This window comes from Ictalurus punctatus, chromosome 16 (assembly GCF_001660625.3).
Source record: "Ictalurus punctatus breed USDA103 chromosome 16, Coco_2.0, whole genome shotgun sequence".
Taxonomy (NCBI): domain Eukaryota; kingdom Metazoa; phylum Chordata; class Actinopteri; order Siluriformes; family Ictaluridae; genus Ictalurus; species Ictalurus punctatus.
The window spans coordinates 109,482-135,820 of NC_030431.2; the positions used below are offsets into that span (position 1 = coordinate 109,482).

At 41.1% G+C, this 26,339-nt stretch overlaps 2 protein-coding genes across 3 annotated transcripts; one reads left to right on the top strand and one right to left on the bottom strand.

The window, feature by feature from the left end:
* Positions 1-1,308: 1,308 nt before the first annotated feature.
* ddx56 (DEAD (Asp-Glu-Ala-Asp) box helicase 56) lies at positions 1,309-16,479 on the top strand. Its single transcript, XM_017488545.2, has 14 exons — positions 1,309-1,453; positions 4,002-4,163; positions 5,201-5,355; positions 8,396-8,563; positions 8,703-8,793; positions 9,750-9,991; positions 11,173-11,322; positions 11,960-12,073; positions 12,162-12,256; positions 13,883-13,956; positions 14,083-14,172; positions 14,251-14,356; positions 14,477-14,577; positions 15,590-16,479. The coding sequence occupies exons 1-14, from the start codon at positions 1,367-1,369 to the stop codon at positions 15,665-15,667; spliced, it is 1,713 nt and encodes a 570-aa protein (XP_017344034.1). The 5' UTR covers positions 1,309-1,366; the 3' UTR covers positions 15,668-16,479.
* Positions 16,338-25,425, bottom strand: ykt6 (YKT6 v-SNARE homolog (S. cerevisiae)). 2 transcript variants are annotated; one of them, XM_017488546.2, is made up of 8 exons: positions 25,114-25,425; positions 24,432-24,548; positions 23,188-23,270; positions 21,612-21,712; positions 20,706-20,810; positions 19,648-19,713; positions 19,032-19,133; positions 16,338-18,101 (listed from the first exon to the last, which is right to left on the bottom strand). In XM_017488546.2, exons 2-8 carry the CDS (start codon positions 24,533-24,535, stop codon positions 18,066-18,068), a joined length of 597 nt encoding a protein of 198 aa, XP_017344035.1. In that variant the 5' UTR covers positions 24,536-24,548; positions 25,114-25,425; the 3' UTR covers positions 16,338-18,065. The 2 variants fall into 2 exon arrangements, with proteins under 2 accessions (XP_017344035.1, XP_017344037.1); XM_017488548.3 differs by having other exon boundaries at positions 25,345-25,423.
* Between the last annotated feature and the right edge of the window lie 914 nt (positions 25,426-26,339).

A 26,339-nucleotide genomic window follows, 5' to 3' on the forward strand; every position in this document is an offset into this window, starting at 1 on the left:
ATTGGTCTACCGATGTCAGCGGGTGTCGAAAAGGAAGCGCCCACTTCCGTAGTGAGTTGCACCTCCGTCTGTTTGTGAGCAGCTGATGACGACCATAGGCGGAACCTTTTGTTACATACCTACGTAGGTGTGTACAGGAAGTGAGTCTGAATTTTATTAACGACTCGTTTAAGCTGTTCAGGATCGGTTCCATCTTTTGGGAGTCTATAACTCTGTTTGTCATGAGCTTTGATTTTTGAAACTTTGCAGATGTTTTAACATTCACAAACAGCTCTATTTTCCTTTTCAAAAAAGTGAACTGTGTAATCGGTGTTACAAACATATTCACTCTGTTTGTTGAGTGATCTCAAACTTGTATATACACCGATCACCCATACTAAAACCTGGGCGGCGCAGGTGGTAGAGCGGATTGTTCACTAATCGTAGGGTTGGCGGTTCAATTCCCAGCCCGTATGACTCCACATGCTGAAGTGTTCTTGGGCAAGACAGTGAACCCCAAGTTGCTCCCAATGGCAAGTTAGAGCAATGCATGGCAGCTCTGCTATCATTGGTGTGTGAGTGAATGGGTGAATGAGACACAGTGTAAAGAGCTTTGGATAAAAGCGCTATACAAGTGCAGCATTTACCATTTACCACATGCCTAATATTGTGTAGGTCCCACTTGTGTCGCTAAAACAGCTCAGACCCGTCGAGGTATGGACTCCACAAGATCTCTGAAGGTGTGCTTTGGTATCTGGCTGTGCTATCAAGATATTAGCAGCAGAACCTTTAGGTCCTGTAAGTTGAGAGTTGGGGCCTCCATGGATCGGACTTATTTATCCAGCACATCCCACAGATGCTCGATGGGGAATTTGGAGGTCAAGTCAATACCTTGAACTCTTTGTCATGTTCAAAAAGGAGCAGCTGCCATTTGGGAATACCAAATGACAGCTTGAAGGGGTGCAACAATGTTTAGGTAGGTGGTAAGTGTCACGGTAACATCCACCTGAATGCCAGGACCCGAGGTTTCCCGGGGGGGGGGGTGGGTGTTGTGTGTGTGTGTGCATTGTAGGTGCTTTCAGTGGTCAGCATGGGTACTCTGATTGTTCTGTGGTTACGCAGCAAGCTGTAATGCAGTGTGTGTTCTGACACCTTAACTTTTTCAGCAATTTGTGCTCCAGTAGCTCTTCTGTGGGCTCGGACCAGACGGGGTAGCCCGGTTGTCCTTTTTTGGACCACTTTTGGTAGGTACTAATCACGGGACATGCTCTGACCTAGTCGTCTAGCACATGGGTTCCCAAACTTTTCTCCTCACGAGCGCAGCTACGTCTGCGTTTACGGCGTTACGTCAAATCTTTGCCACCGTCCCGCGAGCATCGGTCTGCGCATGCTCCAGTGTTATCACGTGGGGGAAAACATGGATCCCCGAAGCGTTCAGTTTCACGAGATGGGTTTGGACGACCGTCTTTTAAAGGTATCTTTATCGTAACTAAAACTGTAGCAGCCCAAACAACGCCATAAACAAAATAACCAGTCGTTATCGACAGCCGTTAGAAATCGTTAATACGTTAATCGGGACTGCTAGCTAGTTGCTAGCTAGCTGCGTGCTCGTTCACACGCCGCCGCCTGGTGAGTTCCAGGTGTTTCCTTATTACCGAAACAAGTCCTCTAACATGTCTTTAATTCGACTGTGTGTTGAATCACTGATCCTGCTTCAAACTGTGCAACTACTGACATTTCCGATATTTAGAACTATGTGACTGATGTAAAAGAATGATAGAGGGTTTGGTTAATGTGTAAATAAATAAATAAACAAGCGACCCGTGAGCCCTAAGACCCTTTACCAGTAGGGACTCAGTAAATAACGTAAAGAGACCAGAGATTAACATATTTATAAAGTTTTGTGATGGTTGCTAAATGCTTGCTGAAAACTGATTGGCTGACGACCGCCACGTTTGTGACGTAACTCAAGCCTCATTACCCTATTACATTTCTGGCATTCGGCTTATAGCCAGAATGACTTATATTTTTCTCATTTATACAACTGTGCAAGTGAGGGTTACGGGCCTTGCTCGAGGGCCCAGCAGTGGCAGCTTGGTGGTGCTGGGGTTTGAACTCACAACCTTCTGATCAGACGTCCAAGGTCTTAATCTTTCTTTCAAATTTCACCTTGATCAGACCCCAGGGGGCTTTTACACTGGCAGTTCAGTCCGAAACAGAGCACGGTATGCATGAAATATTGGTAATGTGAAAGCTGTCATGCGGACCGCGGTATGGAACCCGAGACGACCTGTAGGACATGCTCTGAGTTCGGTTGCACTGGAACCGTGGTGCGATTCCTGTGAATGCGAGCGCAACACGTACTCAGGTTCATGCGTTCTCCGTATGCGTTTGTGACGATGTAAGATGAACGCAAATGCACTGGGGCTTGATAGAGTAAAGCGAGCCTGAATCCAGACCAACAACTGTGGTGGGCGCCGGGAACAATCGCACTCAGGTTCAGACTGTGGTAAACATGCCCAGTGTGAAAAACACTTCAGTCTCGTCGTAAGGTGCAGGTGGGGGAGAATGTCACTGTTTATGTCAACTGTTTACCAAATCTTCATAAAGTCCTCATTCACAACTCCATACATTTTAAATTCCACTGAAATACTAATTGCCTCTTTTGAGTGATAAAAAAAAAAAAATTGCTATTTGAAAGATACAAGATGTTCCATTGATTTTGTCAGCTTTCAGGAAGTGCCAATAGAGGCCCACTGGGGCAGGTATTATGCTGCCCCATGCCTGAAGGAGCAGCTGAGGACAGGACAGTTTGGGAGAGAACGGGGGATTATGGAGTGAATAATGTACATAGATCAGAATGTTGACCTCGTTTCCCATGCAAAGAAAACATGTCTCCCTTTTCCAGTGCCTGGATTTTTTTTTGGGACTAGTTTCAGGTCTTTTGTGGGGTTTTTGAGATGTATTTGGGCTGGAAATGTTGCTGAAACCTGACAACCCTAGTTAATGATATTAGCTCTTCTATGTGCATCTCATTCGTTATAGGAAACACACACACACCTGCTGTATCAAAAAGGTACATCTAAAAGCGCTCAGAACGAGCTGCTGGATTGCCTATTACAGAGTTACTCTAAAAATAAGTCACTATAATAGCTTATAGCATATTTATTTAAAAATGCAATCTGAAGGTTGTACAAAGTGACGTTAATCTTTAACACAGCTATCGAACTGGATAGCAGGCACAACAACTGCAGTACATCATCCACCAGCTTGTTTGTTTTGAGTGGACTGCATCACATGGCTAAAAACGGTGAAAGGCAGCTCTTCGCTTGTTGGATTGCATTTTTCGCTCCTTCCATTCATGCTTGAGCCATGCAAACTCTTCAATCCAAGAAGTTTTAAAATGCCTATCTGCACTTTTACTTGAGCGTTAGTGTTCGTTGATTGACATGGACAGTCTCCCCGTCAGTTTCTCTCTCTCGTGCTGGCACAGCTGGAGCCTGCTTTTTTTTATTAGCAGGTGTGCCATCAGCATTGGGGCTCGACAGACATGAGGATTGTTCTTGAAAAATCTGGTATTTTTTAGTTTTTACATGTTTTTCTGACACAGAATCTGATCCTCACTTTCCAGGTGCGTATTTTGGCGCACTTGATGAATTTTAGGCGCAGCCTGGAGCCATGAAATGCATGTGACTGGTCGCAAGAATCTACAACAGAAGCTGTAGTGTTTTTTTGTTGTTGTTTTTTTTTTGTTTTTTTAAATGTATACATTGATTGGGTTCTTCTACTGCATTTTTTGAGTGCTCAGTTTGATTCTCTGAAATATGAGGGTCCATATTTAGATCTAATTGATTAACTCTGCTGAAGAGGGGTAAAAAACAAACAAACTTATTTTCACGTTAGATCTTGGTTAATTTCCAATACAAGTATGCTGAACATTAAAATGTATAGTGCGTCCTTTTAAATATGGCAAATGAATTCAGTTTGTACATTCGTGTTTATGACTCTGTACGCGTTGGCAGGCGGTAGCTGACCTTGGATGGGCCCAGCCGACCCTCATTCAAGAAAAAGCCATTCCGCTGGCTCTCGAAGGGAAGGATATTTTGGCAAGAGCTCGGACCGGTTCGGGGAAGACTGCTGCTTACGCGGTGCCGCTGATTCAGCGGATCCTCACCTCTAAGCAGGTAGGGCATCACTTTGATAATCGGTGATCTTGATTACCAGGTACTCCGGCTCATTTTGGTCAAGTTTGAGGACAGATCGTATGTGTTTCGGGCCTCATTTATGAAGTTGGATGCGAACCAATTGATTGGTTCGCTAAATGTAAGTACACTTATGTGTATTTACATTTAGCACTTACATTCATGAAAATCCTGTTAGTTTGGAATAATGTTTGTATTCTACGAGAGCTCTTGAGTTTGTGTCAATTAAAATATATAGAGACTCAATAATGTAAACCTCGATTTAATCGGCTTCATATCAATCGTATAATTGCCAGTGAGCGTTACAGAGTTACTCTACTTTTATATTTTAGATGTCGCTGTTAAGTTTAAGTCGCCGATTTATTTCAGTTAGACACACATTTAATGAAAAATAAATAAAAACCCAAAACAAAGCAAACTAAACAGGCTTTTCATATTAACGGCAACACAAATCCAGGTATTCAGTTAAGACAAACGAAATGCTGCTGTGTAAAAGTAGGACTCGATGAATTGGCTCCACCGGCATGTACGCCGGTTCTGTTCACTAAGGCACCTTCTTTTAATGCTGTGCAACACTTTAGAGCCGTAACTGAGTGATCGATACGTGACTGATCTGGTAGGCTGTCACAACACACTGTACGATGTATGACGTGCGTATGAAGAAAAACTATGAAAAGTTGATTTTAGTTTAATCTGTTCAGCGGACATGATGGTGGTTGGAACTAATCAAATAACTGCATTTTAAAAGTCTAATGGTTTTAAGCTGAACTACAGGCATAGTGAGCCATGACCAGTTAAACAAAACATTTGACAGTACAGGTAAAACCAGTAATGTTACATATAGTATTTTGTAAATGATGATGTTTACACTCAGATCCTTACTGTGATCTGTTTATTTGCTACCTAAAGCTCATGGTCATCTGTCGGATTGTAAAACCTTGTTTGTTTAATGTGGAGTAAGAGATGGCAGTGGTCAGAGATATTTAATGATTATTTATATTGTTTTGTTTCTGTGATAGACGCTGCAAGAGCAGGCAGTGCGAGCTTTAGTCCTGGTACCCACAAAAGAGCTGGGACAGCAGGTACAGGCCATGATTCGCCAGCTCACCACCTACTGTGTCCGAGACGTTCGTGTGGCCGACATCTCGGGCAAAACAGAGTTATCAGCCCAGAGGTGAGCGCCGTTTTTTTCTGGAGAATTGATAAATGTATTGTCTTGTGCTGCGTCCCAATTCGCCTACTTATACTATGCATTAAAGTACGTTCCCTTTTTGTACAATAAAAAAAAAAGAAAGGCACATAGTTTTGGGTATGTAGCAAAAGAGTAAACAAACTGTAAACAAACACCCTCGATGCATTTCATCTTTTCTTCATTATTCCTTGTATAATTTATGCTATATATTAACGTAATTTAGCATTCTCTTGATTTATTTTCCTACCTTTCATTTCCACCTCTCCAAATGCGTTATACTCGTCTGCCATGTTTGCAAAACCGTCAGAAAACTGCTCGCTCACTCACTCGCTTCCTCACTCACTCGCTTCCTCGCTCCCTCACTCGCTCGCTTCCTCGCTAACTCGCTTCCTCGTTCACTCGCTCGCTTGCTTCCTCGCTCGCTCGCTCGCTTCCTCACTCACTCGCTCACTTCCTCGCTCGCTCGCTTCCTCACTTCCTCGCTCGCTCGCTTCCTCACTTCCTCGCTCGCTCGCTTCCTCACTTCCTCGCTCGCTCGCTTCCTCACTTCCTCGCTCGCTCGCTTCCTCACTTCCTCGCTCGCTCGCTTCCTCACTTCCTCGCTCGCTCGCTTCCTCACTCACTTGCTCGCTCGCTTCCTCACTTGCTCGCTCGCTTCCTCACTCGCTCGCTCGCTTCCTCACTCGCTCGCTCGCTTCCTCACTCGCTCGCTCGCTTCCTCACTCGCTCGCTCGCTCGCTTCCTCACTCGCTCGCTCGCTCGCTTCCTCACTCCCTCGCTCTCTCGCTCACTCGCTCCCTGTCTCGCTTCCTCACTCACTCGCTCGCTCGCTTCCTCACTCACTCACTTCCTCGCTCCCTCACTCGCTCCCTCACTCGCTCCCTCACTCACTCGCTTCCTCACTCACTCGCTCCCTCACTCCCTCACTCACTCGCTCCCGCAAGGAATTCTGGGCACCATTAGCTGAAAAAGTGTCCATGGATCCACACTTCGAAAACCTAAATAGTAGACCATCCGGGTGCCATTGGGATGCTCATTTCAACATACTACGATTCGGGACACACTAATTCAAATCCTGGACACTATTTAGGGTGGATAGTAAGTGAATTGGGACGCAGTGTAGTTTTCCAGCACGAAAGAACTGAAAAATAGGAAATTGAATAAAATTTCCTCTAAATGTTACTGTAGATTATAACTGTGGCGTTATCTGTCCAGATATTGTCCAGCAAAATCAGTACATCTAAACATTTTTAATTAGTCTCATTGAGAACACGTTCCAAAGTCTAGGTTTTTCATAAAGGTCTTGAAATCTGACCTTTGATCATATTTTTACTATGCTTCTGTGTAATCTTTTATTGAGATACCGCTGTTTTGAGTTCTTTATTTAATTAAATTCTTTTAAAAACAAAATCATTGAGTGTTCTCTAATATTTATGCGTCATGTTGCACAAACCATCGGCCAGGCTAGCGCAAAATGGCCGCACGCTTAACCAGAGCACACAAAACCACCCACCTACTAGATTATCTACACCAGTGTAACACTCAGACCTCACCAACACACATACATTACTAAAATCTTGCTCTTCTAGCAGACTCGCAAGTCTATTAAAGCGTCCTATAATGGTATATACGTTGTGGCTCCATTATTTACATAACAAAACACCTAACCTTTTAAAAACTCGGTGACTCACCTTTGACTATTCCTCAGAAATAGGATAATACGTGCTGGTTCCCCGTACGGACAATTCACCATTGATCGTTACGTCATGAATAAGCTGCAGTACACCTGCTGGTACACGGGTCTGTCTCGCATCTTCCCTTCATGTGCCATTCCAATTAACAAAACAAAAGTCCTTATTTGTCTTGCTGTAGATTCCCACAGATATGAACAGCAGGGAATTATGGGTAACCATGTTGATAATCTGGAAATAATTGATCAGTTTATGGTTGTAGCAAAAGTTAAATTGCTGCACAAAAGAAAGAAAAAAAACACCAGCGAGCAACAGCAAGTTTGACAGGCTGCTTCAGAAGCTGAAACTAGGAACCAAAAACCAAAGAGGTTTCTTTGCTCATTATTTACATGAAACAATCACTTTCTCTTTCACTTTGCAATGCTGGCAATTGCTCCTTTGCCGTGGAAAGTGCTGGATTGATGGGGGGGGGGGGGGGGGGGGGGTCCTGTGTGATCAGTTAGACACCTGGTCAATTTGCAGACATTCATTTATATCAAGCATGCCACAAGCTTGTCTTTCAATTCAGCCAGGCTTGAAATTCCTACTGGGTTTTGAGGCAGTCATTGAACGATGGATACATTAGTTCAAAAACTCTGTTAAAGAAGGAAGTAAACAAGTTAAAAAGAGAAGTAAAGAGCTTGAACGATGATACAAATCGTAAATGGCAGTGACCACGACAGCTAGTATTAAGACTCATTTTACAATCCTATATTCCACAATCTCACACCTCCACAGTGTGTGTGCGGAGCTTGCATGTTCTCGTGCTTCCGGCGTTTCCTCCCCAGTCCAAAGACTTGCATTGTAGGCTGATTGCTATAGGGGATGGGTTGTTGGTGATGGGTTGGCATGCTGTCCAGGATGTCCCTTGTCTTGTGTCGGAAGTTACCCTGGGCTAGGCTCCAGGTTCCCTTTTGACCCTGTGTAGGATTCACGGTATGGAAAATGGGTGGATGGATGGATTGCTGTAAGTGGAACATGAAACACAGGAAAACAATGCTGCTAGAAACTCAGTTGTATGGATGCAATAGTTTGTCATAAAGGAGACGTTTAATTACAGATGCCACCCTGCGGAACTTTATTTTAGAAGGTTTTCTATATATAAAAGCTTTTTACAATACTACACATTGAAAAATGCTGAGAACATTTCCACGGAATAAGTTACACCTATGGCTCCGCCTCCTGTCAATGTCGATCACCAGCTCTCGTTGCTGCTGACGTGAATCCCTGATTTTACTCGATCGCTGTGGATAAATTTGTATGGTGAGGTCAAAATCTGTGTGTCCTTGTAGGCCGATTCTGATGGAAAAGCCAGATGTTGTGGTGGGAACTCCGTCTCGGGTGCAAGCCCATATCAAAGCCCAGAACTTGGCACTGAACGCTCTGGATGTGCTCATCATCGATGAAGCGGACCTTCTTTTCTCTTTTGGCTTCGAGGCTGAGCTTAAGGACCTCATTTGGTGAGTGTTTTTGAAAGCCCTCACACGTATCATGGCTTTGAATATTTGTTCTTATTCTCTGCTCAGTGCTCAATGGACGTCTGGTGAGAACGAACGGGATGAAGTCTGTAAACACGCCTTTATTGTTTTTCCCCCACAGTCAGTTGCCTAAGATCTATCAGGCTTTCTTAATGTCTGCGACACTCAATAACGATGTTCAGGCCTTGAAGGAGCTCGTTCTACACAACCCTGTAAGTATCGGAGGGATTGTTTTACCAGGGAGCAAAACATTTGCCACATGACTGATTAGAATTAAGCCAAGATTCACCATTTATAAATCAAGCCATAAAAACAAAACTTAAGTCAAAATTATATCAGGATAAAAGCATAATAAACAGGGGTGGACTAAGCTAAATTTTATTATCTAGCCTACTGGTTACGTAAAAGCTCTCATGTTTTGGTTGCCTGGAAACTAAAAATGTTAGCTATTTAAGCGCATTAATACAGACGCAAATAAGTCTATAAATTTCTGTGTAGGGACGACTCCTTGTCCCCGCAGCATAGAGTCGGAGAGTCTGTAGTCGCAACTCCTTGGCTATGAGCTGTGGCGTTTTCTCTTCATGTAGCACGTAAAACACACACACACACACACACACATACACATATATATATATATATATATATATATATATATATATATATATATATATATATATATATATATATAATATTATATTATATTATTCAAGTATGGCTAGTGTCTTTATTTTCTCTCAGTACGTATATTTAACGGTAAGCGTGTTGTGCTAGCAGGAGTGTTATATGATGACTTTGCGTTAGACTTTATTTGGTTCGGTTTTGTCAGCGTTTCACGTGTTTCTGGTTCTGGAAAGATCATCTGCCGTCCCTGCAAGCTGATTTTTGGTTTTTGAACGAGAGAAGAAAAAAATAATGGTGACTGTTAGCTTCCTGAACCTAATTATCCACCAGACAACTATGACTGATTGAACACTCATATGTCCTGGACACAGCCCTGATAACATAGGGTGAAAAATCTAAATGACTATTTATGATTAGTCTTTATTATCTTTAACTCTGGCATGGTTTCTGTTAAATTCTAAACATGGTTCATAACGAATGTTGCTGTAGGATTCAAATGAATATGGCCTGGTTCTTGGCCGGATTAATTCTCACCCTGTGTCTGTAGGTGACGCTGAAGCTACAAGGCTCCCAGCTTCCAGACGAGTCCCAGCTGCAGCAGTACAGTGTGAAATGTGAGGAGGAGGACAAGTTCCTCCTCATCTATACACTTCTCAAACTTGGCCTGGTGCGAGGCAAGACGCTCATATTCGTCGGCAGTCTGGATCGCTGTTACAGGCTCAAGCTTTTCTTGGAGCAGTTCAGCATTCCTTCCTGCGTCCTCAACTCTGAACTCCCTGTGCGCTCGAGGCGAGTCTGCTAGTAACGTGCTAACTAAAAAAGGAGGACGACGTATTTTGTGTTCATACATTTACTGTCCACTTTATTAGGAACACCTGGTCCTGTATCTAATCAGCCAACCATGTTGCAGGCACGCATACATCAAATCATGCAGAATCATCATATTGTGATCCCAGTGACTTTGACCATGGCATGGTGGTTGGTCTTGGGCTTATTTGAGAATTTCAGAAACTGGGAGTTTACACGGAATGTGGTGAAAAACATAAAACGTTCGGTGAGCGGTAGTTCTGCTGGAGGAAATGCCTTGTCAGTCCCTCCAGGATCTCGCAATCACAAAAATGAATGCAAAATCAAGCAAACTCTGCAATATTCGGAGCTCACAGTTTGTAAAAATCACTGCAGATTTTCCGTGGATTTGGGCCAAGACGCATCATGTGACGTCATCACAAGGCGCATTCAGCCAAAGCCGCCATCAAAGTTGGTCACATGCAACGAACATCAGTACACCTAAAAGGTCTTATTTACCAACAAACATCATTGCAAAAGATGGTGCAGAACAATTCAAGTAGTAGTTTTCCGCAAACAGAAGCATAAAAAACTAGTTGCATTGCAAATTTTGCAAAAAAAAAAAATCAAGCGAAATTCTGTAGGAACTGCTTCGTTGATCAGAGCGGCCAGAGGGAAATGGCCAGACTGCTGATCATTCGAGCTGCCGACAGGAAGGCTGCAGTAACCCATATAGCTACTCTGTACAGTTGTGGTGATCAGAAAAGCATCTCAGAACACACGACACGACACTGCACCTTGATGCAGATGGGCTACAACAGCAGAAAGCTCTTGACCTCTGTGTGCATAATTGTATGTACTGAATTGCTGGACCATGATTGGATTGGCTGATTGGATAATTGCATGAATGATTAAGTGGAACTGGTGTTCCTATTACTGTGTCCAGCGAATGTAGACATGGCACATTATTTTCAAAATAACATGGTGGAAATTGTTATGGAAATTCTGGAAGACTTTTCAGATTAAAAAAATTTTTTGTCAAAATTTAAACAGTTCGTGAACTGTAATGTAAACAAACAACAACTGTACATGCGCTCGTAATGTGTATGTAGTCGGAGGTGCTGTTTTTATTAATTAACTTTAATTGCACATAATTCAACTTCAGTTCTTTTCTCATAATCTAGGTGTCACATCATATCACAGTTTAATCAGGGATTCTACAATTACATCATAGCCACAGATGAGCAAAGGCTTGACAACCCGACTGCTGAATCCAAGAGTACCGAGAGCAGTGGGAAAAAGAAGAAGAAGAAAAAGAAGTCAAAGAGTAAAACGTATGGTTTTTCTAGATGATCAATATGTTCACGTTGCATATACATACAGTTTTCTGACATTATAGTGTGTGTGTGAACTTCCCTTTACTTTCACACTATCCATTGTCACCCAGATGAGGATGGGTTCCGTTCGGAGTCTGGTTCCTCTCAAGGTTTCTTCCTCATATCATCTTAAGGAGTTTTTTCTCACCACCGGCTCGCTCAATAGGGATAAATTCACACACTTAAAATCTCTATCCTGTGTTTATATATTTCTGTAAAGCTGCTTTGAGACAATGTCCAGTGTTAAAAGCGCTATACACATAAAATTGAATTGCAAAGTATGGAGGCTGATCATTGATGTTTTGGGACAGACATACTCAAACCTTGTTGGACGACATGCGGCGCTGTTATTATTTCCAGGACAGGCGTCCCAAACTATTTATCGTTGCAGTCGATAATTGCTGATGCCGATCATTTTGAAACCAGTGTTTTCAAACAAAAACCCCAACTTTTTTGTGTTTGTGGGGGGGACGACATGTTTTTTAATTTATTAATATTTGCTCATTTTATTGAGAGATGCCGATAAGTCAGTAGAAATTAACTCAAGAAATGACGTGCATGAAAAGAAATGACATTTGGATGATCTTTATTTCAGAGGCAAAGATAAAGAATATGGTGTGTCCAGAGGTGTGGACTTCCAGAACATCGCAAATGTCATCAACTTTGATTTTCCCACTTCTCTAGAATCCTACATCCACCGAGTTGGCAGGTGAACGTCAACTTTTCAGTTACATTTGTGTCCTTTGATTATACTGATCCGCATTGCTCATATTTTGCCGTTTCGTGGCGTTTTGCAGGACTGCAAGGGCAGACAACAAAGGCACAGCTCTCACGTTCGTCTCCCATTCAGAGCTCTCGTTGCTGGAGGAGGTTGAGAATGCTCTTACAGAAGGTAACTCTCACGACAAAACAATAAACTTGCTCCTTAGGACTCTACAGGGTCAGGAACCAATGAGCGTAAAAGTGTATATACTTAATTTTGTATTTATTATTTATAACATACAGTACCCACCATTAATATTGGCACCCTTGGTAAATATGAGCAAAGGCAGCTGTGCAAAACTAACATTTTGATCAAAAAGTTCACAAAAATACTCTCTCATGGATATCCAACAATTGCAAACAAAACACAAATATAAAAAATATATTTGAAGTATAATCTCGATGATATTTTACTTTTCTTTAGTACACCTGGGTGACTAGGAACAGGAAATTGTTCACCCATGACTTCCTGTTTCATAGGGGTATAAATATGAGGTAACACACAGGCCAAATTCCCTTAATCATTCATACCAAAAACCGAGGAATATAGCTGTGATGTGCGGCAAAAGATTGTTGAGCTTCACACAATGGGGCGTGTCTAAAAGAAAATAGCACAAGCATTGAAAACGCCCATTTCACCATCAGGGCAATAATTAAGAAATTCCAGTCAACTGGAAATGTTATGAATCGACCTGGAATTGGACGTGTGTCTGTATCGTCTCAACGCACTGTGAAGAGGACGGTTCGAGTAGCCAAAAATCTCCAAGGATCACAGCTGGAGAACTGCAGAAGTTAGTAGTGTCTTGGGGTCAGAAAGTCTCCAAAACTACAATCTGAAGTCACCGACATCACCACAAGCTGTTTGGAAGGGGTTCAAGAAAAAAGCCTCTACTCTCATCCAAAAACAAACTCGAGCGTCTTCAGTGTGCCGACACTACTGGACCTTCAAATGGGATCGGGTTCTACGGTCAGATGAAACCAGAATAGATCTTTTTGGTAATAAACACAGAGGTGGTTTTGGAGCACACAGAGAGGTAGCCATATGGAAAAGTTCCTCATGCCCACGGTTAAATATGGAGGAGGATCTTTAATGTTTTGGGGCTGTTTTTCTGCCAGAGGACCTGGACATTTTGTTAGGATACATGGCATCATGGACTCTATCAAATATCAACAGATATTAAATGAAAACCTGACTGCCTCTGACAGAAAGATTCAAATGGGCCGTGGTTGGATCTTCCAGCAGGACAGTGATCCAAAACATCATCAACATCAACACAGAAATGGTTTACTGACCACAAAATCAAGGTCCTGCCCTGACCATCCCAGTCCCCTGACCTGAACCCCATAGAGAACCTGTGGGGTGAACTGAAGAGGAGAGTCCACCAGCGTGGACCTGGAATGTGAAGGATCTGGAGAGGTTCTGTCTGGAGGAACGCTCTCAGATCCCTCGCCATGTATTCTCCAACCTCATCAGCGTTATAGGAGAAGACTCAGAGCTGTTATCTTGGCAAAGGGAGCTAGCAGAAAGTACTGACTAAAAGGGTGCCAATAATTGTTGCACAGCTATTTAACAAAGATGGCTTTTTTTTTTTTTGATAAACCTGTTTTGTTTGCACTTGTTTGATATCCATGAGAGCAGAATATTTTGTGAATTTATTTTTTAACAAAAGATCAAAAGGTTAAACGATAAAGACAATTTTTTGCACTTTGAAACATCTGCTTTGTGAAGTTAAATATTTGTGTTCTTCATGTGCAGACAGCAGAAACTGCGCCCTGAAGCCATACGGGTTCAAAATGGATGAAATAGAAGGATTTAGATACAGATGTCGGGTATGGCGGTTACATATTTAAACTTGTTTTTCTGCCACCAGTTTAACATGTATGAGTCTTCGACTCCGCTTAATATTATTCAATGTGTGTAAGGAACAACATAAATAAGTTATTAACTCCCTGTAGGATGCGATGAGGTCTGTGACCAAGCAAGCAGTGAAGGAAGCCAGAATAAAGGAGATCAAGCAGGAGCTGCTCAACTCTGAGAAGCTTCAGGTTTGTGTAGACAAGTTTCCTCAACAATTTATCCAAGTTTGCGAAGCCCATCTTTTGAAATGCTTTGTTTTGGTCCAGATGTACTTTGAAGACAACCCGAGAGATCTGCAACTGCTCCGTCATGACAAAGACCTCCATCCTGCCATAATCAAACCCCACCTGAGAAACGTACCAGACTACTTGAGTAAGAAATCATTAATATTAATAGTTTATAGTTGTATAGTTATTATTGAAACATTAGAAAAGATAAAGATATTTTGTGTTCGATTTAAACACATTTACCTACACGTAATCGCTATTTCAGTTCCGTCCTCGCTGAAAAATCTGGTCAACCCCTTCTCATGCCGGAAGAAGAAGCTCAAGTTCAAGCCCAACCCAAAGGGAGTCATGAAAACTGCCTTCAAGGTGAGACTGAAAATGACTTACTTCAGGAACTAACTTCTGCAACATTAAATGTAACTATAAATGGATAAATAGCACGACCAGTCCGTACAGGATCTAGCTGAGGTTTTTTGTGATTGTTGCAGCCAAAAATGCTCGATTTTTCCTGCGTCTTTTTTCAAAACAAGTGGTTTTCTAGTGGAAAACTACTTGAATTGGCGAAATCGCACTCGCACAGCCGAGTAAACTTGAAATAGTTTCGCACAGCCTCTCGCAGGTTTGTTGGTAAATGAGATCTTTTTAGCTGTGCTCGTTCGACGCATGTGAATTGAAGAGGGCTTTGACTGAATGCTCGTTGTGATTATGTCAGATGACGTGTCTCGGCCCAAATATGCAGTAATTTAGAAAAATTGCCTCTGAATGTTGCTGAGTTTGCTTCATTTTTGGTAATTCCTACGATCGCAAAATTCTGGAGGGACTGCAAGACTTTTCGTTGTTTTAATAAATATTAAAATTTCCTGTAGCAGCATGCACAGTTGTTTATTCCTTATTTGGGGAGGAAATGTTATTTATTTGAAGTACGATTCTAAGTAATATTGGGAGAGCAGCTTGGTGCATCGAGTGGTTGAGGTACAAAAATATTTAGCTTTTTCTATTGCAACTTAGACAGTACTATATTTATTAACTTTGCGTTTTAAGCAAAAATGTTATGGAATACTTGGGTTATTTGGTGCTACTTTTGACAGTACTTTAATGGCAACAGTCTAACGCACTGGCCATCAACGTTGTTCTTTGAGATCGACCTTCCTGCAGGTTTCATCTCCAACCAAACTCTTAACACACCTGTTTGAATCGATCAAGAACCTCTTGAGGCGATGATTAGATGGTCGGGTGGGCATGATTATGGTTGGAGCTAAAGTCTTCAGGAAGGTAGAGCTCCCGGGTTGGTGAAGTGTTGCTTATAGTAAAGATGTTGAACATAATAATAACTAACCACGATATACATCATGTCCATCTCCTTTCCTCATGCTTGCAGAAGAATATCAGAGGGAAGAACCCACTGAAGAGTTTTCGCTACGCTAGGAAAGCCGGGAAGCAGAAGAACAAATCCTAACAGCACAGAATTGAATTTTTCTACAAACCAGTAGACACACTGGGATGGAAAAAGCTCCAATATGACTAGCTGGATGGACATTCTGTGAGGACGTACCTGCATTGAATGCTTGGAAATAAAGAAGAGACCGAATTGATTTATAAAGAAATTATTACACAGCAGTAACCATTGATCTGAATACTATTCCTGAGGAAAGTGACCACACCCGCTGAGATGGTTTCTGAGGTAGAGCTGATGTTGTGGAGATGGGCGATCATCTCGACTGTTCCTTGATAGGTTCACATCCTTCGCTCAATTCTTATGTGAAGAACAAGCTAAAAGAAGTTTTTCTTAACATGTAGATCAGTGTCTCAGACTTGTTGGTCATAATAATCATTTAGAACTGAAAGGAAAGTCACTTAAAACTAAACTATAGTCGTAACCTGAAGTTTAAAAACATTCAGTGTTGGAATAAACCCAGGACATTTGCTTAGTTTCATTCTGTCCTTCAAGCCTTCTGCTCTCTCTTACTAAAACTAAATTCTTTGCTTTATTTGATTGTATTTTTGTAATATTTGATGTTTTCTAGTTTAAAACACAATGATTTCCACTAACCATCATTTTGGTTTCAGTTTTCAATGCTTACTTCACTGTTCTTACTGAATCCCAAAAAATTTCACAACTGCACAGATTCAGCAACGTGATGTTATTTCATTTTCACAGATCGAAAATAACTTTTTCACTCAATACAACTGCAGTGTTAATTATATTTTTTATACAATGAGTACATTAAAGATGGGAATAAGATTAAAAATAAACTACAGTACAAAGCAGATTAACTGTGCATCTGAACTGAAGAGGGGAAAAATGTTACAGCATATAATACCTAATATTACCAAACGTTGCCTATAAACACTTTCAATGTACATGTCATTGGAGTATATTTTGCCAAGTTAGTTTTATACACAACTACACAAAACATGGTGCCGGTCAGCCTTAAATTAAGACTGAATGAGCTGCAGGGATTTGGCAATTACCAAAAAAAGGCACCTCAGAAGGTCCTCCAGAGCAGCTTGTGGTATTTTTGCAAGGAAACGCACCTTGATTTATTCAATACAACCCTTACATTGCGTAGGGACACACACAAGCCACACCGATTGAGCAACAACGCTGCAGAAAGTAAAACATCAGATCACAAAAACATGGTCTTTAGGGGCTTTTTTTCCTTCTTACACCATGGAATCACAAGAATGTTCACAAAATAAACCGAAACATCAACCACACGCACTGCACTCCGGATATTTGATATTGAAACTTTCTCTGATGTACGTAAACACAGAGTGGAGTTTTAGGAACCTTAAAGGTCCTAAATGACACATTTCAGGATGTGGCGAATTTAATATACCCGATATGGGGATTAAATAATTTTATAACTTCAGCTTGTGCCAAAAGTAAAGAAAGGAATCGAAACGTTATAGAGACGGAGTATCTGATGTGATTCTAGACCCAACACTGATTGTAGAATATTTAAAAGTACAGACATTTCACATTTATTAGTTCTGTCCGAATATAAGAGAACAGGACACCGTATATATTATGAAATATCATTCAAGGGTAAGGGACTGATTCCAGAGGAGACCACACTCGAGGTTTGACTATTAATAAAGAAAAAACCACCACTACCTAAAGCGTAATCACTACCTTCAACACTTAAGTGCTTATCCAAATAAAACTGGGAATGTGAAAATATAACTAAATATATATGTTTTATTAAGCGCTTATTAAAATTGTACAAAGAACAACGGATGTAAGCAAAGTAAAAGCCAGTCATAATGCACTCAATTTATTTCACAATTTGAAAATAATGTAAAGTACACAAACTATAAGACATTAACGTTGAAACCTGGTTATCACCCATGATCAGTGCATTCTCCAGTATTAAAAGATAAGAAAATGTCAAACTACTTTTTTTTTTAAATTTTCATTATAACCCATCATTTGAAATGTTCATTATTAAGGCTAACAGTTTAACTGAACGCACAGCTACTTAAAAAGTAAGGCACAATGGAGACTATGTCTTAACCTTCTCTTTGCGCTGTGCATTTTCCATCCTAAACCCTGCGGACACCAGGCCCTGAGCGGACGGTCTCAGAACGTGGAAGAAAAAGCCAACCCTCTAACAGTGCAGTTAAGTGTGGTGTAGTCTGGGAAATCAGTCCCTCTAACCCATCTGAGAGGGAAAGAAAACAAACATCAGGGATTCTCTCTCTATCCTCAACACTCATTATAAGGTCTCTGGAACTGCTGTGTCTGCTCTGTGTCTGAGTCCAGGTCGAGAGAGGGACAGAGAGAATTAAGAGAGAGGACAGTGATAAAGAAAAGGTGGTCCAGGAGTGTCTGATCCGTCACGATGTGTTCATCACATCACCTCACAGCAAGAGTTCTGTTTCCGTGCCTGACAGAGACACAATACAAACACATACAAGGTTGGTGCACCAAGATTAACTTTCGTTATACCACAGCGCCGTTAAATTCTTAAATCCGATTGGTCAGAAGGTGCTGATTGATTGTCTATAACAGCACAGCTCGAGCATAGTTCACTATATATGCTCATTCGAATAAATTACATTTTACATAGTAATAACTTGCACAGACACTCGTATGGAAGAAGTTTTCCGAATATCTACACAGTGAAGCATGGTGGTGGAGGCATTAAGACAGATTTTGCACTTCCTGCATTTTTATTTAAAAAAGAAGAAAATAGAAACGAATAAAAATTATGACGTTCTTTAATAAATAATAAATCGTTAGCAACGGCAGACTGTTGTGGTGTAAAAGCAATAAATGTCAGGATGTGCTGTTCTGGGGAAATTGTACTACAGCTTGGTTGAATTCTCGAATACGATTGGTCAGGAGGCGAAAATTATTTTTGTATTACGAACAGTAGCTCCGACGAACATGAACGGTAGGTTTATATTAATGTGATCGTTCTAATACATTACTGTTACTATGGTAACAGCTCATACACAGGGACTTGTATGGCAGAGGCTCCATATAATCCAATAAAGCTAATAATAAAGGGATTAAATAAAACTTTGTTGACGTTTGTCGGGAGACAGAAGAGGAGAAGCTATTCATCAAGTCTATAACAGAAGCGACAACAGGAACAAACTTGTCTCGTGGATGTTCACCACCATTTGATTTTTTTAATTCCATCTTTGATTATTTTCCTACACGGGCGCACCCTTTCGTTGTCTATTCCTTACTTATTTGTTCACTTAAAAACATACTGTAATATATAACATGATCGTATAATTCCACACATTTTAATCGCTACGAAGACGGAGGACAGCATTTGCCGCCGTACAGTACTCATTATACTAACCGTTTTGTAAAAGGCTTTTGATTGGTTTCCCAGGTGCTCTGATTTCTGTACCAAATCATCCAGCTTTTCTCCTCTTTCCAGGAGTGACTCCATTGTGCTGTGCTGCAGAAAACAGCAGAAAAAACACCAACATCAAATTCTACGTTCGCAATCAGCCAATCTGTAGTTAAAATGTATTACGAACACCAAAAATACTGTGGTGCTATGGGGAAAAATACGTCCCAGTATATAACAAACTGTTTATATGATAAGATGTTTCTTGTAATGTAAGGTCAGAATATAATCGCAAAAATACTCATGTGAATATAATATCATTAGACAGATTATTTTTCATTCAATTAAACCAGCAAATCTTAGAGCTAACCACAGAAAACAGGGATGTTTTGTTGAAATGATTGAAGAAAAAAAAAAAAAGATTATCTGATGGTATGGACTATCAGTGCTGAACTGAGGAAGCAGGTGGAAATAACTGGGCGGGGCTTAAAAACTGAAACCATTTCTACAGGAACAAGCATTCTCACGCTCGCTTTACAACACTGATCTGACAATCAATATACAACAAACCTTTTAATCATTTATGACTATCGAGTTGCTCGTGTGATGACATTTTACTTACCAGTATGATTTTGGTTTCATCCAGTTCAGCTTGCACTTTGGTCATGGCATCGGCTTCACGCGGGTTCTGTGGAAATAACAACAGGTTTAAGAACAGTTTGTTCTTCTGAATGACTTGTAAATAAATCAGGCAAAATTCATTCATGTGGAGAAATGAAACGGTTATTTATAAACGATGCAACTTGTCCTGGCATCGTTTATGTTATTTTGGTTACGTTATGTTTTTGGTGTGTGATTATAAACATCCTAAACTCCATCAGTGGTTCTCAAAGTCTGTGAAGCATAATCAGAGTCCAGGATTTAGGTTTTGCTACAATGGTGGAAATCAAAACCGATCATCATCACCAAAGCATATTGTTGTTTTTTTTATATAGTTATTAGTTTGTTTGGCTAATCACTTGAACTAAATTGGTTTAATTCATGTATGTAATGTGTTCCGTGGAAAGTTCAGGAATAACAGGAATTTTTAAATAATCTCTGTGGCTATAATAAGAGCCAGAAAATAATTGTACACCTTGAAATTTGCCATATATTTGAATAGGTAGATTATGTTCATTAAATCTCGTCTGTACGGAGAGGCTCAGTGGAACTTGTGGAACTACAGTTAAAGGGATCTCTGCCTGGAAAAAAGTTTGAGAACCCCATCTTTAATGATAAAAACATGCTGTTGGTTTCCTAACCGTCGTCTTACTTCACACAACCTAAATGTAGGGCTGTGTGTGTGTGTGTGTGTGTGTGTGTGTGATCATCACAGAGTCAGTCTGCAGGTAAATGCACACATTAAATCTGTTAGTTTTTTGTACTTAAAAGGGTCAGTTTTCTAAACCAAACCTGTTACGGGGAAATATTTTTGCTTGGCATTGACGCCTAGCTCAGTGTTTTCAGATTTGCAGTTTGATTCACTTTTTTTTTTTTTAAAGTGACTCTTGATACCAGTAGATAAGTAAGATTACAGAAAAATTATTCTCTGTGATGCAACAGCACCACTGTGATTATCTCCACTATACTGACTTCACTCATATATATATTCTGGATTTAATGCCTATGAAAGCATCTCACCTGGTACTTGGCCAGGTAGCTGTCTAAGGCGGTGTACTGAACAGTAGTCGGTGAGCCTGAAGGCCAGTCTATGCTGTCCACTTGCCGGGAGAATTCCTCCAACACCTGCAACAGAGGCAAACCGAATTTAAAAAACAGATGCTGTGAAACAGCCCGAGCTGCTTTACCACACTATACATGGTAAATCCTCACAGCTGACTGGTTTAGGGCTCATTCTGAACAACATTCTGCAGTGTTTTCTGAAAGGGAGGCAGTTCAGACAAGGCTGGGAACAGAAACGTCTTTGTACCTCATGAAGACAAACCACGCCTACAAAATATGCATATTATGTGTATCCTATCGCATAACCGAGCCGCCGCTGGTCTTTCCTTTAAATTGTCAGCAGTCTGTAGATCATTCCGCTGACGTGGTTATGAAGTATATAAAGCATACAATTCCTGCAAGGTGACTTTGAAGGCTGTGAGATTCTTATCCACTGACGCACAACGCCATTTGTTTAAACAGGCAACAACGAGAACACTTTTAGCTTTTATTTTCCATTTACTACAGATTTCAGCGACTGCGTGCCAGTGGGCGGGGCCAATGGTGCAAAGATGTAAAAGTAAGTGTCGATGTCTTGCTGTTGGGGCAGTCATATGCAAACGTATTTGCTCGTGTGACGTCACAAATCCTGCAACGTCCAAACAAGCCGTTTTGGAGCTTGGTTAAATAAATGCTCTTTTTAGTCCCGAGGAGGTACGTATTAAGCTATGAAACTTGCAGGACATTTTAATGGAACTTCTTACATCTCAAAAGATCAAGGACCGTGTCATGACCCCCTTTAAGAGAAGAAACACTAACAAAACTGTCTCGACAATTAAAGACTAAGAAAGCTTGGAAATCATTGTTGTAACCATACAAGTGCACCTTATCAAGCAAAGTGAAGCAGACTCTGGAGGGGTACTCGCTGTCTGCGATCACGACTCCACTGAGACAGTCGTTCCGGACGTACACGTGACACAGGTATTCTGTGAAGTAAGAATATCATTTTTACACAATGGCTATAGCACACGTCTTTCTTTCTGCATGGCATTTTTGTTTGTATAAAATAAGCAGTGGAAATAAAGGTGACATTGATTAAGTAAGGACTTAAACATGACGAGGCATGCTGCTTTAGGAAAATAAAAAATGGTACAAGAGATGCATTGTCATCAATCAAAAGTTGATTATTCTTCTATACCAGCTTGTCCCAAAGTGGGTTATACCCTTTTTTTTTTTTTAACCACAGCAATTTGCCAAAGCTAGCAAGAATAGTTACGTTTAAAGTTGTGGAATATCTGTGAAACAAGTCATCACCTTAATGCAGTGGTTCTCAACCAGGGGAGAGATCTGAAGGGGGCGCAAATTGTTCAAGAAAAAACCACAGACAGGGCATCATTTGGGAACTCTGTATTTTATTGCTTTTCAGATAGAATGTGCATAAATGAAAAACTACACGTTCCCTCTCCCTCTGCATTTTCTTTTTGCTGGGAAGAGGCGGAGCTTAAACCGCCTTTTACCTAGCTGTCAGTGCAGACCAGTGTTTCCAACTTACCCACTTTTCAGACTTTTTTGCGCCAAAAAAAAAAACCCCAAATGCCTAGCAACTAATCGGATGATCTTCTTGGACAAACCTTACAACTTTCCAAATATCAGCAGTACTGTCCTGCAAGTGCAAGGGCTTGCTTTCCCACTGCACTCTCACCTCTCTCTGCGTCTGCTCTGTTCAGTGAGGGGCCGAGAGCCGGAGCTTGAACAATGTCATGGATAACGAGACGCGTCCTTTGTGCCAATTTACAGCATTCCTATGTGAATGTTTTTATAATCGGTACGCCGCTATAGAATAACGCTGTAGTCACACTTCTCTACAGGGTCCGGGATGACTTCAATGGCCTTACTTTAAATGGTGGCTATTCATTCATTATTATTTAATCTGTTCTTGTTGTTAGAAATATCTCGTTATTAATTATAAGCCTAATTGACAGCTGGAGTTTATTTCTAAAATCATCTGTGCTGTGGATCAAAGTGTACTATGTTGCTGTGCTTAATTCAGTTATACCCAACATCATCCAAATCTCAGTCAAGGCACTTGAAATGCCAGTCACATCAGCATCGACTGAGGAGGAAATCGTGGCCTTAAATCTAAAAGAGGAAACACTTCTGACAGCACATTCTGATTAATCAATATGGGTACAAAGGAAAACTGCATTAGGCAGTAAATCACAGAGAAACCAGTAGACTGAGTGGTAGGCAACTGGACAGACTCAGTCCTTGGCTGAAGATAAACATCAGCTGGCCAATTTGTTGTTCTTATTAATGTGACCCTTCAGCCCAGTCGTTTCCCTTCCAGCTGGAGCGAGCGTAATGACTGGTTTGGAACAGCTTTATCCGCAAAAAAAACACAGGCACAAACCAGCGTAACGCTTCATCTTCATCCAGCAAACTCACTACTCACGATACGAACCTTGTTCTTTGACGGACGCGCGGCTTCCTAATCCGGTGCGCTCGACTATCAGGCTGCTGGTGAACGTCATGAACTCTTGTACACTGAAAGATAAGATTTAGGGTCATGATTCAAGATACACTACCTGTCAAAAGTTTAGCACACTCATGCTTTATTTTTATTTTAATTCTTTGACCTGATCATAATTACTTCAGCTGAACACCATTAATCATGTTTCCATAGAAATATATGTATGTGGTTTCGAAATCATGCATTATTAGCTAGACCACTTTTACACGGGGAGGTGGAGTAATGTCGTCATAACAGGAGCATCTTGGGGACTTTCGTCATGGCGGTCATCTTTTCACAAACTACGCACACAGAGAGAGTACGCCACCCCTCACCCTTCCATCCGTCCCTCCCTCCCTCCCTCTCTCACTCACTCCCTCCCTCCATCCGTCCGTCCGTCCCTCCCTCACTCACAGCCACAGATGTCTGTGGCATCATTGGGATGGGAACTTTCAGTCTCCAGATGATCGCACCAACACTTTCCTGTTGCGCAACTCAGCAATTAGTGGCAATAATTAAAGAACATTTCATTTAAAAAAAATGTTTTTAAAAAAGGGAGCGAGACAACACAAACCCATAAATTAAGACAAACAAAAGGAGTCATTTAATTATGACAAAAGAAACGCCGCCATATAAATGGAGAACGGGCCGGTCGGTCTCCGTACAGCTGTAAAATAACGCCTGATGATGGTGAGTTTACTGCGAGAATAACGTTCGTTTCAGCCTTCACCCTGATCGTTCATTTCGTGCTCCCAGAGCTCTGTGCACTCGACATTTTATGGAGTTTTGTGGGCGTCGCAACATGAAAATCAGCTGTCTCAAGAGCGCGCTTCGAAGTACACGCATGAGCAGAAAGAAAAATCTAAACTGTTCGGTCCGGCTTACGCGTTTAACCTTTTTTAACGCACGGCTTCAATAAAAGATTGATAAATGATTCCCAATACGTATAAAAGGATTATACGTGATACATTACAGTCAAGTGATCAAGCACAAAACAGTCTGTATTAAAAAGGTAATGAGGTGTAGGTGTATTATTTGTGGGATTTTTAGAATCATGAAATTGGGGAAGACTCTTCTTATCCCGTCTGAAAAGTAAACACAGAAGAAAATTCAATGGGGAAAAACGGTGGTAGAATGGGCTAAAATATCCTAACTGAAACCCTGGCCTGCATACAGGCAAGAGATCAGGTACCTACCTGGATCTCTGAAAAAAACTGTACGAAGACAAATCGTAGGCTGCTTTGAGAAGGTTGGCCTTGTTCGAGCCTTTGTACAACACACACAAACTGTAGAGCTTCATGGTTCTTATTCAGCTTGGGTTATCAGCAAACATGGAAAACACACACACACAGAGAGAGAGAGAGAGAGAGAGAGAGAGAGAGAGAGAGATAAACATCAGCATGACACTGACAGAACCTCTCATATGAGCACACTGACCACGTGACCCTCACTATAACTGCATAATAATAATAATAAGATTTATATTAACTCCAACTCAGTAACTCCAGCTAGGTTCCTCAAGAACAGGATTATCTAGCATTATTAGCATAGCCGGGTGTGTTATTTGTCTCCACCCGTATTCAGATAAAATTCCAGCGCTCGGATTGGCTCCTGTTATCCCGCCTCCCTCACTTTGATTGGCTAATAATGCGTCCTCGCGGTCAGGCTCTCACTTGAACAGTGTCAATCCTAATTTCAGCCAATCCGGCCTGAGGAGGCGGGGCGTGTCGTAATACTGGTAGACGTGTCACTTAAATATTTCACAGCGTTAGCAAAATATATATATTTATATATCATAAACACAAGGCAAAAGGATAACTATTATTTTCCACAAAAAGAGCAACAGACTACACGTTATACAGACGTTTAAACTCTTACCCGTTAGGTTTGTTGCTGGGAAAATGAAAGCTAACTTGATTAAGCTAATTCCAAACAGACTGCCAACAACCTGTGAAGCCGCTAGCTCCCGAGGCTAGCCGGGATCCTAACTGTATTAATCCTAGGTTTTAATATATTACAATGACCCCGTCACTGAAAAGTGTGGAAAAGCATAATTTTAAAAATGTAACTGTAATCGATTCGCAGCGGCGTTACCGATAATAAACGTACTAGATAATCGTTTGTGAAACTTCGCCGCTAACTGGTTGAGAAGTCTCGGTTTAGGAAAGGCTGCGTTACAATTGGCCTTGGTACTTCTTATATTTGCCCACTTCAAAATATAAGAAATAACGACGTCACACCCTATGTAGTGCACTAGATGTGAAATAAGAAGTTATTTGGGAGCCGGCCACTGGAAAAAAACGACAGCGCTGGAGAGCATTACAAAATAAAAGTAGTGAGACAGAATCTGATATAAAAGCTAAGAAATATCTGTAGAGCAGATATTTAAAAATTCCATTATTAGGCGCAAATATTATTCTAATATTGGTTTATTATTTAAATGTGTACAATAATATCCTGCTATTTATTTATTTTTAACTATGGCGTTGTTATTATTATTATTAGTGATGCTTGAAAAGCACTACTATTGTTATTCGGCATACTTATTATTATTATTATTATTATTATTATTATTATTATTATTATTATTATTATTATTATTATTATTCCACTTTTTTTCGGCGCGTAACTAGTTCAGCACCGTTTGTCGGAAATCGACGGGTGAGGTGTCAAATCGATCGGCTTATTGAGGAGAGGTGTGCTATGACTTTTATATTCCGGAATTCCGGAATTCCCGCTACGGAAGCTCAAAGTCGGAAAATTTCCCATAGACTTGCATTGAGTTTCGAAAGTATTGGCACTCTAAAGAGAAATCTCTAAAAGTTTTGCCTCCGTACACATTCGGCTCTCAAATGTATTGGCACCCGATCTGTTCGGCTCTCAGAGGTATTGGCACCTTATCTGGCCGGCTGTCAAAAGTATTGGCACCCCGCACGGCCAGCTCTCAAAAGTACTGGCGCCCTTGACGGTCAGCTCTAACAAGTATTGGCGCACTACACGGCCAGCTCTTACGATACTGGCGCCCTATCTGTCCGTCTCTCGAAAGTATTGGCGCCCCATCCGGGTTTCGCCGCGGCAAGCACCACTCACAGTTTCTTCAGGAA